The sequence below is a fragment of the Vulpes lagopus genome, chromosome 21 (assembly GCF_018345385.1).
Source record: "Vulpes lagopus strain Blue_001 chromosome 21, ASM1834538v1, whole genome shotgun sequence".
In the NCBI taxonomy this organism is placed as follows: domain Eukaryota; kingdom Metazoa; phylum Chordata; class Mammalia; order Carnivora; family Canidae; genus Vulpes; species Vulpes lagopus.
In genome coordinates this window covers 6,870,392-6,889,340 of record NC_054844.1, presented here as the reverse complement: position 1 = coordinate 6,889,340, position 18,949 = coordinate 6,870,392, and the positions used below count along the sequence as shown (strand labels likewise).

General features: G+C 43.8%; 1 protein-coding gene across 2 annotated transcripts in view; it reads left to right on the top strand.

Moving 5' to 3' along the window:
• Positions 1-18,949, top strand: part of LOC121479676 (anoctamin-2) — a 341,299-nt gene that overhangs the window by 172,485 nt on the left and 149,865 nt on the right. For both annotated transcript variants that reach the window (XM_041735401.1, XM_041735402.1), the window contains exons 12-14: positions 4,974-5,134; positions 10,003-10,085; positions 16,338-16,448. In XM_041735401.1, coding sequence (XP_041591335.1) covers positions 4,974-5,134; positions 10,003-10,085; positions 16,338-16,448 — 355 coding nt within the window. The remainder of the gene's footprint in view (positions 1-4,973; positions 5,135-10,002; positions 10,086-16,337; positions 16,449-18,949) is intronic.

Sequence of the window (18,949 nt, the reverse complement as noted above, 5' to 3'; positions counted from 1 at the left end):
CTTTCCTGTATTTGTTTCACTACATATTTTCCCCATTGGATATAAATATTCCTACCAATAGCTCATAGGTATTGTTTCTTAGAGCTTTCTCTTTGAGTGGTTCCATATGAAAAAGACCTATTGGCTCACTTTGGTTTAGGGTACAGGCCCTTGGCCCATAGTTGTGGCTGTGGGGCAGGATCACATTGTACCAATAGGATGTTCCCTCAGTAGCCAGGTGAATGAGGACACTGGGCAGACTGTGGGTGTCCACTGTAGTTGGAGGAAGTAATGGCCATTCTGAAGAAATGGCCAAGAGCTGGGCTCCTTTGGGGAAAGGAGTTAGCAGTTATCTCTTCTTGTTACCATCTACATAATCTACAGAAATGGTCTTATAAATTAGAAACTAGGGTTGGTGTTTCCAATAGTTAGAACAAAGCTAAATAATGGTATAAGAGACAAGGATTTGGATATTTTTGTGTATAACACTCCAGTACCAGCTGCTCAGTGTTTTGACTGGGAATTCTATGACCTTTATCATATAACATATAGGGTGGAGGTTCTGCCTCCCTCAGGCCACCTAGCATGAGGGAAAAACTAATACTTACCAAATACTTGCCTTGTGCCAGGTATGGTGCTGGGTGTTTCTCATGTACTAGTTTCTTTGATCCTGTAGAGATCATGGTTGTAAATTGTTAGATTGGTTTTATTTTAACCTAACAGAGATGGAGAAATTGATGCTAGTACAGTCATATAACTGGTCCGACTACAGCAACTAATAATTGTTACGATCCTGATTTGACCTCAATTGTCTCCTACTCCAAAATCTTTACTTTTCCCATAAGATGTGAAGTCTTGGGCACCCGGCGGGCTCAGTGGATTAAGCATCTGCCTTAGGCTGAGGTCATGATCTCAGGGCCCTGGGATGAGTCCTGCATTGGGCTCCCTGCTCATCAGGAATCTGCTTCTCCCTCTCCTTCTCCCTCTCCCTCCTGCTCATGCTTATATTCTCTCTCTCTCTCTCTCATAAATAAATAAATAAATAAAATCTTTAAAAAAAGATGTAAAGTCTCCCAGAAGGCTCATATCCTCCTTGGCAGCCAACTGGCTTTGCTTGGTGATTTCTTAGAAAACATGGCTCCCACGTTTCTCTTGCCCAGTTTGATCCCTAGAGAGCTGGGGCTCAGGTTGATTCAAACTAGAAAACTCTACACTGTGCATGGAAAGCCAGGGCCAATGTAGAGGGTGGGCCATCGGAGTGCCGGTTTACATCAGGATTTAGGACGTATGCCTTCGTTCCTCATCTGGGAATACATCCGATGGTGACCATTATAGCTGGAAATGACCATGGTCTACACATACTGAAAAATATATATCTATACACATGCACTCATATATGGTATATATGCATGTAAAATGTGATCATTATCACTGCAGATGTATCTTATTACCTGTCAGAATGTATAATATTTCATAAACTACATATAGCAACCCATTAGTGGATTGTAGAATCAGTGTAATGGTTATTTTTTTAAATGAATGAGAATAAGATAGCAAAGAGTAGAATGAAGTATAATGTTAGCACTCATCACAAGAAGGAAGTATGGGTATTGCTTCATGAAATTTTAGTTAGCTATATAAGTATGTTTATAGAGGAGAGGGGGAATATATATATATTTGCATACTGGAATCTGATATAAAAGATCGCTTTTAAACTGTAGGTCACAGTCAAAAAAAGTTTGAAATTGATGTTGTAAAGCTGAAATTTTGGTTGTTGGTTGTTCAGACTCAGGTGGGATGTGATAAATGAAGATGTAAATAATAGAAAAAAATAAGTGTATTATGAATTTTTTTTAAAAGGACTGCTCTTTAATCATAATTATATACCCATCAAAAATCTAGGCTCAATGGACTTGATGAAAATTCATAAAATAGCACTCCCTATCAACAAAAGGATAGTCTTTAAATCCTAATACTGAATCTAAACAAATTCATACTCTTCTGGGATCTGTGTCTGTCAACAACACCTAAGCATGATTAAAAACTTGTACCATTCCTGGGGTTACTTTACAGGGTTTCTAATTTTGACATTAAGCCTGGAGTTTACTATCTATGTATCTTTTTTTTTTAAATGTGGCCTTCATCCAGTTCTCCCCAGTGGTTATGTCTCATATAACTTTAGGACGATATCAAAAGCAGAAAATTTACATTATGTGGAACTTTAAATGGTACCTTTTATCTTCAGCAACTTTGATATATGAGATACAAATATGACTTATGAGAAATAATTCCACATGTGAATGAAATATCTATAGAACTTTACTTATGCCAAAGGGTTGGTTCCATTTATTAGGTACTTGCTTATATGGGTAGGAAAGACTGGAGCGTTAAAAAAAAAAAAAAGGCTGATTGATCTAAACCATCTTATTAAAAAACAAAAAGGTTACTTCAGGTCTGAGTCCTTAACAGCAGACACTGTGTCTGAATTTCTGGAATAATTGCCATGTTGCCCCTTCTCCCTTCACACCAGCACAGCCTTGCATCATCTAACTTGTGAGCAATGAGTTACTGATTAAGAACACCACTCACTTTGGGGTTCTGGTTCAGCTGATTGCTGGGCCATTTATCAACCTTCTTGTGCTTTCTAGAGAAAATGATAGACTGGAGAAATACAGCATTCGATTTATAGGCACAGTTGCTTCCAACTAGAAATCCATGGATTATGCAGTTCATGAATAACCCAGATAGGATTTCAATTCTAGCCGAGTTCCTCTCATCTTCCCACTTCTCTTTTCAGCCTTGCCTAGGCAGGCAGCCTCTCTCAGAGAATGCAAAGTCTTTTTAATATCATCCTGGGGCAGAATTTCTCCAGAATTCTGTTCAAACTGCTTGCATTCAAACAGACAAACAAGCAAACGATACGACCCAATACATATAAAGCATTCTGACTTCAAATTTAAATGATCTAGGGAATAGCCATGCGATGGTGGCTGCCATTTTGTACAAATGATCAGCAGTTGACTGTCCTCCCAAAAACAGACACAGCACTTATGTTTCAAAGTGCTTTGTACTTTGTTAGCTAGTTGCTAGCACATTTTTCATTCCTGACCTTTTGGCATTGACTGCTTTTGATTAGGATTAGGCTAGGAGTATCCCTCCCCCAAGTCTATGTGTAAAAAATAAAATAAAAGCCCCAAAAAGCAAAGTGACATCCCTGACACACACATATACCTGAAGGGCAGCATTGAGGAACCTCTTATGTTCTCAGACATGGCTTAAACGCACAGCCCCTTACTAAAATTTATATGGACCAACAGTTTTCTGTGTGAATCTGTTTTCTAGGAGGGGACTCTCCTCTCTGAAAGTAGAAACTCCTTCTCAATGATACACCAGACACTTGTCTGACCCAGAAGACAGAATAAACCTTGCTCTCTAGTTACCCATAAGAATGTGCCCAAGTGAAACCAGCATGGCTGAACTTACTATTAAGATGTTATTATTTAATATTGTCATTGTGAATGAGTCACTGCTATTGACACTTGCCAATGGAGAGCTTAGCACAAGTCAAGTGGAGGAACGAGGATTTATTCTTAGAGACCTAGAGTTTCCATTCTCTCACACAGAAGGCCTTTTCTTGCTGTGGGCTTAATACCTCATTAAAAACAAACTTGAAAGCTGGGACTTGACAGCCAGGGACAGTCCTCAGGAAAGCCCTTCATCTTCCTAACGAAGGGGAGCTGGATCCAGGCACCCCTTGACTTCTGGGTTTCATCTAAGCACTTGCATTAGCACATAGGGTACCAGCCAGCTCACCCTGGTGATGGCCTCCCACTTATCAGCCATGCTCTGTAGTACCCTCTGCAGCCTCTTTCCAGAGGGAACACAGCAGTGGTTTTCAGTGTAGGACCCCCTGCCTCCCCATAACTGTGTCTCCAGCTGCTCCATGAGAACAGCCAATGCTTCATTTTCATGAAATCTTGAGTTCTCCACCCTGCTGCCCCAAACAATGAACATAACCACCTACCCATTCCCCAGGGGAAACATTACACACCAGAGTGATGAGTTCACTCATTTTCCTACCAATATGTAGTGTGGAGGGACGCTAGGGAAGCCAATTAGGGCTGGTAGTACTTTGGTTCTTATTCGCAAGCATTCATATAAGCCTGAATTTATTGGATAGCTAACCACCGAAAGAGTGAATGGAATTTCAACTATATTCATTAGTCCACTAAATAGAAATATACTGAGACTAGGTTAGAATATAGCTAATGGTTATTTGACTCATGCTTCTCTCTATAAGTATCATAGAATCTAGACTTTGGAAGAAATTACCCTATTCTTTCATTCCCCCTAGTCCCATTTCATGGTTTTGATCATTCTTATTAGGCTGAGGTTAGATCCCATTCTACAAATGTTCATGCAGCTGGTGCACTTGGAAAGGGCCTCTAACCCAGCTCTGACTCCAGTCTTCTTCACGTGGCTTCTCCTTGAGAAATTAGAGCTTGTGTTGATCCAGCCATACTCTTGTGTTTGCTTCTCCTCATGACCAGGTCTCACACATCTGTGAGGCAGCCAGTAGGGTTTAAGGAGACGATCTGTGCTTGCATGATGATGGTGAAATCCAATTTCAGACAGGTGATGGATTCATAGTTGTTGGTGCTCCCCACCAATCTCTTAGACTCAGCACATTTTGAAGGGACTTTATGGATCATCCTGCAGTGTACAACATTCCTGGCAGTTGCTCATGAATTTTCTGCTCGAATACCTCTAATGACGGGTCCGTACCTCAGAAGGGTCCCACCCGTTTCTTTGGAAAAAATACAGGAATAATGCTCTCATGGCAAAGAATCCAATTCCAATGTCTTTAACACACCTCACTTTTGGAGCAAATAAACTTGGCCATGGATTTGGAGTGGGAGATGTCTTTAGGGTAACTTGCTTGTGGTGGGTCCTGTCTTAGCTCTCATTGACCCAGCAACCTCTCTCTTCCTCAGCAAAGAGATGTGTGACCAGCAGAATGCCTTCACCATGTGTCCCCTGTGTGACAAGTCCTGTGATTACTGGAACCTCAGCTCAGCCTGTGGCACAGCAAAGGCAAGCCACCTGTTTGACAACCCTGCCACCGTCTTCTTCTCTATCTTTATGGCTCTGTGGGGTAAGTGGTAATACCTTATTTTGGTAATACCTTAAATGGGTACAGTGACCATGCTCTAAAGCCCATATCCTTTGATTTATGTTCTTTAGTATTTAGTCTTTATACCTTAAGAAGTATTTTAGGGACAATAGATTTCTCTCTTTTACTTTTATATGTGAGTAGTACTAGGAATTCCTCCATGGTTTTATGTATTTTTTAAAAGATATGAGATATTCATCTTCTATTAATCTCATGTAGAAATTATTCAGAATTTGAACCCCACACATGTTTGAAAATGAGCGGGAAAAATCAGAGGGTGACAAAACATGAGAGACTCCTAACTGGGAAATGAACAATGGGTAGTGGAAGGGGAGTGGGTGGGGGATGGGGTGACTGGGTGACAGGCACTGAGGGGGGCACTTGACGGGATGAGCACTGGGTGTTATACTATATGTTGGCAAATTGAACTACAATAAAAAATATACATTAAAAAAAAAAAGAAAATCCCTAGCACACGCATGAGGAGCTCCAGATATATCTACTAAGATAGGGGAAGTCATCAATGTCCACTATAATAACACTCAGAGTTGTGGGGTGACTACCATAGCCACAGAGTTAGCTGGTGGGGAAGGTCGGCCCAAACTTGATCTCCTGACTCTAGATTCTGTGCAATTTCCGGACACCATGAGTGCAGACGGTAGAGATTTTACTCAATGCCAGAGTAGTGTTTTCAGTATTTCCACCAAAGGGATTTGTGAAGGAAAGAACAGATAGTTCCATCATTTTCTTCCTCCTCCCTTTGTCTCCCCAGAGTATTAGGGTAATAAACTTTCTCTGGGCCATAGCCATCTGACCATAAACACACACACACACACACACACACGGAGACACTTCTGTTCACAAACTGGAATGGAATAACCCAAAATAATAACCCTGTGATAACTGGACATTTCCAAGAAGATACACCCACATGTATCATACAAGGAACAAAGTCAACATGGTTCAGCCCATCTTGAGTAGCCACCTGATTTTCACTTTTTACTCATCATTGGATATGCAGGCCCTTAGTTTCTCCATTAGATCACAGAATGGCAGGGCTGTGATCCCACTGCAGAGGATGCTTGATTATCTCTGACTCCATGGGGCCTGGAGGACATGCCAGGATGGGACCATGAGTCACACATTCCTGAAAGTGTGAAGAGGAGAGAGGGAGAGGTCTGTTTTCAGTAGTGCTAGGAGTACTAACACAAGCTTTTTCTGTTCCCTGTAGGGACCTCTCCTTGGGTGGAGATAGAACCAGACTGGAAAGATTGCCATATTACTAGGCCACCAAGGAACATTTCCAGGGGACACTCTATTCTCTGTTCTCAGGTGGAAATGCACTGCCTAGGGGCACACAGGCAGTAGTCAGCCCACAGAAGTAGGGGCAGAGAGTAGGAGGAAGTGACACTTATCACCATGTGGCTCTGGAAGTGTTCCCAGGAGGAACTCAATAGAACCAGCTGAGGCTGAAGCTTATTGCCTAGGGAGCCTTAGGTAACAGCTCTGTGTCTGCTTGTTAAGCAGGACACCTCATGATTACCCCAGATCCATCAGAACTGATTTGGAACCTGGAATGCACATTCAATGTTTGATACATTGCAATCCTAATTCCCATTTATTTGTCTTAAGGGAATCCCATGACTTGAGTGGCTATAGTTTCATAATACTGAGTCCATGATCCCTTACAGACTTCCCTGGGATGTAATTCCTTGTTGTAGAGAAACTTGGTTTTCAGTTGTACTTTGCCACTCTCAAGCCCCAACAACAACCTCATCTCTTTCCTCAATAGCTATAATTAACAGATGCCTCCTACCCCCCTGGGATCTGTGGTAATTTACTGCCGCTGCCCCTGCCCCTCTTGCTCCCTCTCATGTGGCAACACAGGAAAAGCATAAAGGGTGGGATGCGTCAGAGCTTCCTGGCATAGTGTGGGCTTCAGTTGTGTTTTTTTTTTAACAGCTTTGCTGTGTTTTATGTGATTGTGTATTTGGTTGCAGCAGCCAAGAGCCGCTGGGCATGATTGCCTGCAAATTACAATTAAAAATAATAGTACTGCCTCTCATTACAATGATTATTATGATCAGTGGTGCTGTGCGTGGTGGGCCTGGCCTGAGGCCCAATCTGCCAGAAGGAAGACTGGGGAGAAGTGGTTCTCTGCAGAGAGACTCTCTGTCAGTGGAACCATAGTAGGGGCTACTGAGCCCGGGCGCATGGAGGGTGCTGGTCAGTATGGACTGGGTCTGTGGAGCCTTCAGGCCTAGCTCCCAGCTCCTCTGTGGTTTGGCTTCGGACTCTAGGGAGCTTCAGAAAGTAAATGAAGCCTTACTGAAAAGGAAAGTAAAGGGACAGGGTTTCTGAACTCTGTTCTGAATAGAACAGAGTTAAGAACATTGACCTAGGGGCCAGGTGGTCCTAGATGTGTGTCTCACAGTCCTACTCCTTACCAGCTGGGATCCATCACAAGACAGTGCAGATCTAGCTCTGTGTCATAAAAGTCAGCACTCTTAACCCAGGTACCATATACCTGGGGCAAGATTCTTAACCTTTGGACATCATCATGCTCATCCTTAAGAATGGTTAAGGAATACCTACCTCATAGGGTTCTTGTGCCGGGTGAATGAGATATGTGTGTAGAGCACTTAGCATAGTGCCTGGCATACAGTGCACACAGGAGATGTGAGCTGTTCTTTGCCATTATGACAATCCTCCCTTGTCCTCATGACTCCTCTTCAGTGACTTCTTTGCTCCCTCTCATCTGTTCCCATGGTCTGGCTTCTCTTTATAGAGCCTGCAGTCAGGAAGCATTCTGAGCCCTGCTGTATGCAGAGCCCTCCTCAGGCACTGAGACAAGGATAGGAAAAGGAGAGACGCCCTCCTCCCTACCTTGCTCTCAGAGCATCCCCAGCCCCATTCCAGTGTTGGGAGGTCAGGATGCACTTATGTGAAAAAGCCTCAAATCCAAGGGAGAAACCACATGAATCTGTGCACTGTAACACAGCACCATGTAAAACAAATGTAGCTGTTAGCAACTGCGCATTCAATCAATCTGTGGGTGTTTGTTCTGCTTAGTTCTGTGCCATGCCCGAGGTAAACAGCCAGCTAAGAGCTGAGGAATTTCACAGTCCAGTTACTATGCTGCAGACCTGAATGGCAACCAACAGTGCAGTGCTGCACACAGTGAAGGGCACCGGGGGTTGCCCTGGGAGTAAGTGTTAAGGTGTGGGGGTGGCCTCAGAGAGTATCACTTCCCTTCCTTTCCAGGGCACTGGACTCTAAGTATAGTAGAAGTGTAGAAAAGAGGGTGCCCCAAGCAGAATGGATCAGGAAAGCATGGTGGTAGGCAGTGGAGGGCAGCATAGGGAGGCAGGACAGTTTGCATGAGTTGGAGATGGGAAGGGCAATGAGGAGGTGACCGTAGCAGTGATGCAGCTGTGAGGTTGTGTGTTGACAGACCAAAGGAATGGATTTAGTAGACACATGGGTCAGGCCACATACAAAGGATCCCCCCATCAAGAGAAAAGAACTTAAGACAATAGGGAGCCATTGAAAGTCTAGATGGGGGAGTGTTGGCATCTTCCCTCTCCTCACCCCTTCTTCACTGCCCTGGTGTCATTGTTCTTCAAGACTCGGCTCACATGGCTTCTCTGGCAATCAGAACTTCCTCTGCTGCCTGCCCACAGCCTTTTACTGTGCCTTTCTTAAGGCCCTGATCACTTTGTGCCTTTTATTGTAGTTGTTTACAGCCATTCCCTATAGACTGTAAACAGTTTGAGAGCAACATACACATAAGATTCACCTGATCTCCCTCGTGGTGTCTAGGAGAGTGTTTTGTGTATTACAGATACCTCAGGCAGGCCCAGTTCTTTGTGCAGGATTGGACATTTATTCCAGCTTGCTCAAAGAACAAGAGCTGTGTTATAAGAAAGCAAGAAGCAAGCTCATGGGTGCAGGTAATGGAAGGGAGCCAGGCTTCTGGGAACTGGAGCTGGAGGAGCTGTCAGAAATCCTGGCCCTTTATCCTTTTGGGTATTGGCTGTGTGGCTCATCCCATTCCTGCTTCCTTTTGTGTCTCTTGGTTTCAGTTTTCAAAAGAGAGAATCTGCATGGTCCCTCAGCAGGCTCTGGATTAGGTGTTCAGACCTGGTATGACAAGCCACGGCTGTAGAGAGGAGGGGTTGGTTTTCCCTGGACCATGTTGGACTGGCCCTTCAAGGGGCTGCAGGTGGCAGGCAGACTGACTGGCATGTGGGTGTGGGAGTGTAGGGAGGCCCTCAGCAGCTACTTGCTAAACAGATGGAGGGCTGGGCGAATGCCCCTTCAGGGAGAGGACTCTGTCAGTGGCATGCAGGCTGCCTTGGAAGGCTGAGACACTGGAGTCAATGGAACCATTAGGAGACTGTTACATAGTCTCAGAATGGGATGCTTGGGGTCCAGAGAAGGGAAGTGGTGCCAGAGACACAAAGATGGGAAAAAGAGTGAGGGCTCTGAGGAAGGGGCAGGAAGAAAGAATGTATGTGTAGGGAAGATGAACATTGTCAAAAAAGACTACAGACCTTTCCATTCTCGTTTTCTTCTTCCTTCCATCTTTCTTTTATTTCTAGAGGTCACTGTTCACCCTCTTCTCATAACCTAGATGTGTGTGTGGGTGTATCTCCCCTTACATCTATCAGGCTCTCAGGGATGGGTAATGTTTTGAGCAGTTCCAGCTAGAAGTAGGAGGAAGGGAGTAAGTGCTTTAAAGAGAGTCCAAAAATTTGAAACCTCCAAGTTTATCCTCCACCCCCATTGGTGAACCCAAAGGGTACTCAAAATCCATTCTTTAATAGGATTTCTTCTTTCTTTTTAAGCTACCATGTTTCTTGAAAACTGGAAGAGATTACAGATGCGGCTGGGCTACTTCTGGGACCTGACTGGTATAGAAGAGGAAGAAGTGAGTTCCTTTGCATACTTCTCTGGGCCCTTGCTTGATTTCATTCTGGAAATAGATTTTCTGGAGTGAGATGACCACTTAACATTTGGGGTCACATCAGCTAGTCACTGGCTCCATGGTCTTAACCATGGTTGATATGCACTGAAGTCAAGAGTTCAAATCCCTGCTTTTCTCTTGAGCAGCAAGAGATTGGACCTGATGGGTAGTCAGATGTCCTGGTGAACCTCACTGGAAAAAGAAATGGCATGAGAGAAAAGCCTTGTGGTAGCTTTGAGATTTAACTTGACATTCCTCTACCTCCCATCTCCTGGGTGCTAGTGTGCATGAAGCCAGAGAGCAGGAATCGCTATCATGTAACCCAGAACATGCATATGTCAGAACGCCTCTGTAAGCCTACTGAGGACCAAGGGAGAGGTGTGGGTGCCAGAGGCTGATTGCCTTTGATGCCTATGGAAGGCAAAAGAAGCAATGGACTACTACAGTGTAAGCCAGTAAAGTATGGGTCAAACTGGCGGATGAGCTAAGGGCAAAGGGTAGGTTCTTTTAGAGTCTAGTTTTATGGACAGATAATACTTAATGACTGAAAACAAATCAGCCTTCCCTCTGGCTCCTATGAGAACTAGGGCCCCATTCCTGATGTCAGGAAGCTGGCAATGAGTAACGTGTGCACAGTTGCTCACAGTTCTTATCTATTCCTGCATGTTCCCATTGACTGAACAGATGTGAATATTGTATAGAGGCTCCTGATATTGTGGACATTGTTGTTGAGGTGCTGAGGACAGTGTCTGGAAAGACCAGAAGACACTGGCATTTGCCTGAGTAGTTACTTGCAAATCCTGGCCACAGGCATTATGGCAGCTGCATGGAGAGCAGGCCTTTTCTGCTTTCTCCCACAGTAATGGATGTGTCTCACCTTAGGCTTGGGATTGCTGGCTTTGTGGCCCTGTTGTCTTATGACCAAACAAGTGAAATCCCCAATTTAGTCTTGTTCTCAAGCCTGCATGGCTCCTTATGTCTATAGCATGATGTCATCTCTTCTCCTTGATGCTCTAATGGAGCAGGTGGGCATTTCCATTACCATGCATTGAGTATGTGTGCTCACTGTATTCCAGCCCGGTGCATTCAGCATATGCTTGGCGACCATCATGGGTTCTGCGGCAGGTCAGAGAATATACACTTGGATTCTACCTTTAGAGAGGATACAAATTAGGAAGATAAGCATCAGGGAATAATGAAAGCAATTGCATTTCTTGGGAGAATAATGGCCAAATGAGTGCTTCCAGTAAAAGTGGGACTGTGGGGGTGGTCTGGTTGGGACATTCTAATCATACGGGTTCCATCTGCTTCAGCAGAGAGATTGACAAGGGAGTTTTGGCCACGTGTGGGGAAGTGGGAGCTCTGTTCTCCTAATGCAGGGCCTATCATGTCTCCCAAGAAGAGAAGAAGAAATGTCCTGGCATCCAGGCCTAAATGGGTCCAGAGACAAGCTAGGTGTGTCTGCTAAGTAGAGCTGTGGAAGCCAGCCAGTCTCCGCTAGGAGGTGTAAACACACACAGAGAAAGCCATAGGTTATGATTCGATGCCTTCAAAAATCTCAGTCACAGGCTTTTGGAAGGGTTGGAAATATAATCAATTTTCTTTCTGTAGCCAGGTTTCCTGCTTTCTGATGAACCCAGAGAGCAGTGGTAACCTCATGGGAGGTACATGATCTCAGGAACTCTTAGGCAGGCTGAGAGGGGTCTGGCCAAGACTGGTTTGCCTGTGGCACAAGGAGATGTTCCTCATGGGCTCTGGTCGCTCTTCTGGGTGAACTTACTGCAAAGTGGCTTGGTTCTACAGCATGGTTTGTGTGCCCTGAGTGTGCAAGCCCTGGGCCAGGCATGGTTGAGAGGGAGGACAGCCTTGTCTTTTTCTTAAACGTGTTTATATTTCAGACTAGAATATCAAACATGCTTTAAATTCAGTATAGTCTGAACATACGCATTAAGCACCTACTATGTACCAGTTTTTATTTTTTATTTATGTCTAATTTTTTAAATTTATTTATTTATTTATTTATTTATTTATTTATTTATTTATGATAGTGAGAGAGAGAGAGAGAGAGAGAGAGAGAGAGAGAGAGAGGCAGAGACACAGGCAGAGGGAGAAGCAGGCTCCATGCACCGGGAGCCCGATGTGGGATTCGATACCGGGTCTCCAGGATCGCGCCCTGGGCCAAAGGCAGGTGCTAAACTGCTGCGCGACCCAGGGGTCCCTGTACCAGTTTTTAGTATGGAGTATGGAACTATGTCAAACAGTCTCTGAGTAGCTCCAAAGGCTTACATTCAGCTAGGGTGCTTTCTGGCCTCTGAATATTTAGAATGTGATGGTGAATATGTAAGAGAAATTTCTTCTGGCTAATGTAGCCAGAAGGGGAGTGCATTTTTTTTTAACCTGACTTTTGAAGACTGGTCAAATTTCACTGGGTAGCAAAGAGGGGAGAGGGTGCCCACAAGGAGAAACAGCAAGCAGAAGTCTTGATCTGGGAAAATTGAGGTGTAGATCAGAAAAAGCAAGATGTCCAGAAAGTGCAGTGCAGTTGGATGCAGGAACGGGTTTGGGGATGGCCGAAGCAATAAATACAGGCATGTAGCCAGGACAGGGGGCTTATTGACAGCTGGTCTGTGTCTCTTGTAGGTCATGGGAAGGCATAGAGGGCAGGATAGAATTATATTTATGACTTTGCAAGAGTCCTAGGACTTATCTGAAGTGTGAGCAGGTTTAACATGCATTCAGGTGAGGAGCAGGAGCATACCATGGCAGGTATGACTTGGACACTGGGGAGAGGGAGACAGGAGCCCTTGGAGGTCATGATTAGGAGTTTTTTCTATTTTAACCAGACACTGTCTCCAGGTGTCAGGAATATTCTCTGGGCCAGCTTTCTGTAACCCTAAGACATCATGCTTCTCTATGGTCTGCATTAGGAGATACTATGTGGGCCACACCAGGAAGAGTTGAACAAGTGGTGTGATTCAAGTCCAGGTGGCAAATCACGGAGAAGTGGAAGGAGGGTGGAGACTGCTTTCTTTCAGGGTAGGGAAGGACATGAACAACCAAACCCAAGATCAGCTTCCTGGGTCGGTGTGGCCCCTGCCTAAGGGTTCCTCCATTTGGAACCAGCAAGGACACCTTGAGGGACTTACTGAAAGACCCTTTGGATCCTGTTCTTGCTGAAGGGAGGCCTGCCAGACCTCAAGAGGTTTTTGCTCTGACATGGGCTAATCTTCAGCTCAGGGGGCCTCCCTCCCTGACCCAGTTAGCTTCTATCAGACCCCATGTGTTCCTCTGAGAGACTGTGGTCTTATCTTGACACAGATGTCCTTCCCTCTGTCTCTCCCATCCCTCATCTGTCATATCAAATTTTAGGTGTCCTACATGGCTTCCTAGCACAAAGGAAGCCAAATTCTCTACCTACCTTTTCTGACCTCAGTACATATAATTCTCCTCCTTGCTCAGACCTTCTAGCCACATAGACCTTCATTCTCTCCCAGGTTTATGCCAGTCTTTGCACTGGCTGTTCCCTCTGCCTAGAATGCTCTAGTCTCCACATGGCCTGTCCTTTCTTGGCTTTTCCATCCCATCCTAAATGTTACCCTCCTCAGACTCAGGGCCTTCCCTGAATCCCCATTCTAAAGCAGCCATCTTGTTTTATTTCTTCTACTCTTCTTATCCCTAGCTGCTGGCTTCTTATTTGTGTGTTCGTTTGCTTATTGTCACCTTCCTTCACTTGAAGATAGGCTCTACTGTGGCCTCAGAGCCTGGAAAGAAGTGCAGAGTGCAGCAGGAGCTTGAAAACTCTTTGATGAAGACATTTGTTGACTGTGTCTCTGGATTTACCTCTTTAGATCAAAGAAGGCTGGTCCTGAGCTGTCCTTCAGACAGCTCCTGAGGAGACCAACTAGGTGGAAGCCACTTTGGGAATATCTCCCAGGGTTTTAGTGGGAGGAGTTATGTATTTCTGGTGATTTTGCATCAGACTACCAACCCAGAGAGACCAGGGTGTACGAGGAACATTAGGAATAAGGAGGACCCTCCCATGGCTGGGTGCTTTGGCCCTACAGGGGCTAGATTCTGCTCTGGTCAGGAGCTCAGTTGTCCAGCTCCCTGCCTTTGAGGAATTCTGTAACCTCACCTGATCTTCTTGGCCACAGACAGAGACATCCTTGTCTGACCTGCTTTAGCTGGAATGCAGAACAGCTTAAGACTCTTCTTTGAGAGTCTTGGACTCCTGTTTATATGCTGAGAATGCTCAGCTTGTTCTAGACAGATGAGGGATTTTGAATGGGGGTCTCGCATGGGATGAGGTGGGCCATAGCCACAACTAGAGAGATGTGAGGACTATCTTTGGAAAGTCAGAGGCAGGTCAAGAGCAGCCCTCCTAGCCAGTAGGGGAAGTTCTTAGCCCCTTTGCCGGGTATGAAAGGTAGAAACAACTCTAGCTAGAGGGGGTTTAGAATCCACATAATCATACTCACCGAAAAGATATTGCCATAGCTTTTTTAATGAAAATCTTGTACGGAAATAATAAAAATGAAAAGTACCAGATTTCAGGGGCATAGAGGCCAACTTCAAACCAAAGTTCTCAAACTATTCCTGTGGGACGTTAACTGATGGGGACAAAAGGATTTTTGCAAGAAATGTTGCAATGGTTTAAAAACATTAGGCAAGTGTCTTCACAGTAGAACTTTTCAGAGCTTCTGATATGCTCTAATATACCTCTCTCAAGTGGTATATCGTGTGGCCTTTTCCAATCTCTTAGACCCTGGAATCCCTTTTTAAAAACTATAAATCTTTTAGCATACGCATTAGGAAATGATATGGTGGAGAACAGATAAAGGTGAAAGACAAAAATCAGTGAACTTCACAATCATTTAGAGATTTCTGGGTGCTCTGCATGGTGCTCATTACTATGAGAAATACAAAATAAGATAGAATAGATTGCAGATCCTCATATTAGTATAAAAGGACTCTCACATCCAAAACATCTAGGAAATAATAGAAGAAAAATACATAACTAAGAACTGTGTGTGGTAGCAGCTATAAAACTCTAGGCCACTTGAAAAACAGGAGACTCCCCCAGGTATGCTGTAGCAGAGATGTCTTGGAAAAGATGGGGCTGATGCATGTTTGGAGATCAGTAATGATGGGATGCCTTAATACCCTTGAATTTGTCATGTTGTATTGGTCATGTTTATAAGCCACACGCATGGTTTCTCCTCTCCAATGTCATGGCATGTCCTGGGAAAGCCAAAGACGGGTCAGGAGACTAGCTTGTTGGTTTTTGGAGTCTCTAACGTGTGAAGCAGTGGTAATGAAATGTGTGTTCTCTGAGTCAACTGTGAGCCAAAGCCTGAATCCTTGCCTAGGAGTTATCGATAAATGATGCAGGAACATGAAGCCCTCACACCTGTAAGATATTTGTCCTTGGACGCTGCAGGGAAGACCTGCCAATGAAGCCAGGTGTACACTGTTAAATTCTCTTTGAAGTAAGTCATGCATCTTCCTGCTTCAGCATCTGCATTGATTTGACCGTAGTCCTCTTGATTAGTTAGGTGCTCTTTCCCATGCCTGGTGACTCACTATTCAGGTTTGTATTGCTGAATGGCTCAGTGATATCTCTTGAGCATTGGTGTACTTGCCAATGAGTTACTCACCTAGGCTGTACAGGAAACAGGTTCAGGCAAGTGAGTTTTAAGATTCCCTGTGGCCATCTTTAACTTTGATGTTTATTGGTCGCCATTTTAGTTTGCAGAATAATGGAGCAGGAAGAAGTTGTGTCATTGTCCTAACTCCCAGCTGTGGGGTACATCTGTTTCTCTAGCTGGGATTTGGCTCATTGAAACTTAAAGTTTGAGGTATGAGGATAGTTAGTTAGTAGGATGACCAGATGCTTCTGTTCATATCAGTTACCCAGTTAACATTTCCTCTCTCCTTTCTCACTGGTGCCATCCCCAGGAACGTGCCCAGGTTTGGTTTTCAGTGTGGTAACAACTGTTGTGTGTCCCTTCTCTCTCCCCCCACATTGTGTTCCTGGTCTAGACTCCTTGTGATCGTGTGTGGTGTAATGGTTCATGTCCAATAGCATTTGATCCTAACCTGACTTTACTGTACTTGTGGTGTCTGGTTATAACCCACAGGCTATAACCCACAGGTTATAACCACAGAGTCACTCTCTGCCTGTTTACTAACTACACATTGACTCTTGGGTTTTAGGAACATTCCCGGCCTGAGTATGAAACCAAAGTTCGAGAGAAAATGTTGAAGACCAGCGGCAAGTCAGTTGTCCAGAAATTGGGTACCAATATGACTGAGAATGAAGATGAGGTAAGATGTTCACCTGCTGTGCTCTGTCTTTTTTATTTCTTAAGATCCTGTTGTCATTTCATTTGGAATGCCTTCATGGACAGAGACTAGACTAAGGGAAGGGGTTGATAGGAACGGGACAGGGGGGAATGATTCATGACCCTTCTTATTGACCTGCGCTCAGAGCTCATTGGGAGTGGGCCTTTGCCATGACTTGGTTTGTCTCTCTTTCCTGGGTGGCAGTGTTTAGGCAAAATGGGAAAGCACATTAGAAAAGAAAGAAACAGTTTCAGGCCTGGTTCCTCCAGAATCCATCACCTCAATATCTAATAATGATAACAACCGCCATACTAACTAGCATAATGGTAGCTAACCCTTGTCGAATGCTTGCTCTAGGCTAGGTCAGTCTCAGTGCATTATATATTTTATTCTCACAATAAATTTGTGAGGCTGGCACTCTGGTTAGGTAGATGTAAACTAATGAAAAGCAGTTATGTTCATAGCTTAAGTCAGTTGTCAGAGGTCACCCAGCCAGGAAATGGTGAGTGGATCTGGGATTCCAATCCTGGTTCATCTCTGACAGTCTAGTGCATCTAACCACTATGTAAACCTGCCTTTCAAATGCAATGAAGAGGTCCAAGCAAGACATGACTCTCTTAGGGCTGGCAGAGGCAAATTCATGCCTGCGCTCACTTGAACTACTCATACAGTGTTCCTTATATTTCATTTTATCTAGGTGGGCTTTCACAAGTAGATGATAGTGAACCTGTTTTCTGAGTCCTATTTCAGAATTTTAGGATGGCATTAAGACATTAAAACAGAGCTTCAGAATCTGTGCTGTGATCTGTAAATACTCATAGTGTGTGTGAGCTGAGGGTACGGTGTAGGGGGCTCCTCTTTGGCAGTGCCTGTCTGCTCTGAGCTCCACCCTTCTTTGAAACCAAGAGTGAGAGAGAGAGAGAGAGAGAGAGAGAGAGAGAGAGTGTGTGTGTGTGTGTGTGTTTATGTCTTTCCTAATCTGGCTCCTGAAAAAAATCAACAAGATTGGAAATCTGTTGTTTTTGCATGTGTCTTTTCTCCATCTTGGATTTGAATTCAAATTTCATTTAATTTTACATTCTTAAAGTTGGAACCATTCATGTTAACATGCAAATTTATTCAAGCACCAAAACAGAAGAATGTGGTGTTTTTGAGCCCAGAACACTGGCTTTTTTTCTTCTTTCTCTTTCTCTCTCTCTCTCTTTCTTGAGAAAACAAGACTTAAACAGAAGAGAAAGAGGGTGGCCCTCTGAGTTATTTTTTTTTTCCTAGACAAGAAGTAAGTCCAAGACCACCAATTATTCAGGGAAATAATGAATTCATTCTTAGGAAAGCCTAATCATCACCACCACCCTCATCAGAAAGCATACATTTTGTGTTCTGTCAGCTTCAGCAACTCCAGGCAACCTTCTTTCTCCACACCAGAGCAATATACAATGGATAATTTTATGGAAATCACATGTAACTTTTATTGACCACTGACTCATTTAATTTTAATTCCATAGACGGGAATGCCAAGGAGCTGGAATTGCGTACATTGAGGCTGTGGTTCTAATATAAACTTTGCTTGGATATATATGCATGATAGGTTGCATAACTTTCAGGAACCATGAATAATTGAAAAACATCTGAATGCATTATAAATGATACATATGTTTATGTTTTAGCATTCAACATCTATTTCCATTACACTGTTGAGAATGCAAAGCTCAAAGCATCTAATGTCTTATGGGCACTGGGGAGAAAATGACCTTCCCAGATGAGCAGGGCAAGATGAAAATGGCCTGGAGTTGGATTGTCAGCATCCTCCTCATGTTCCCTCCATTCTGTTAATATTGTAAATATTTTGTTCTTGCTATAAATCTAGCCAAAGGTGGGAAATGATGGGAGGAAAACATGTTGCTGTCTGATGGGACAGATGCTATTCATACTTGCAGGAAGAGTCAAGGTCAATGTTCATGGCATAGCATGGCTCTGGGGCACCCTCATCTGTGGGATATTTAGGAAAGGCACCTTCTGCTGGGGAATAGACAGAGACTAAGACCCAAAGTCTAGCTGGTCGTCTTGGATATGTGCCTTTCATCCCAGAGGATCATCTTGTCTCTGCCTTCACTGTGACCCTGAGGCTGCATATCTCCTTACTTTCCCTCTTTTTGGATGATTAGCTACCATTTATTGAGACTCAGAGTGGTATGGGAATTTGCTGAAGACCACATAACTTGTAGGGAAGCTGATAGTCAAACTCCGCTAGCTTCACCTAATCCCCAAGGCCCATTGCTCTTTTTTTTAAGTTTGTAGATACCGGGCCCATTGTTAAAAATATCTTTATTGAGATTTAGTCCTCAGACTATAAAATTTACCTGTTTAAAATCTATAATTCATTAGTTTTTAGTGTATTTGCAGATTTGTGGAGCCATTTCCATTGTCTAAGTTTAAAATATTTTTATTACCCCAAAAAGAAACCCTTTCCCCAGTAGTTACCA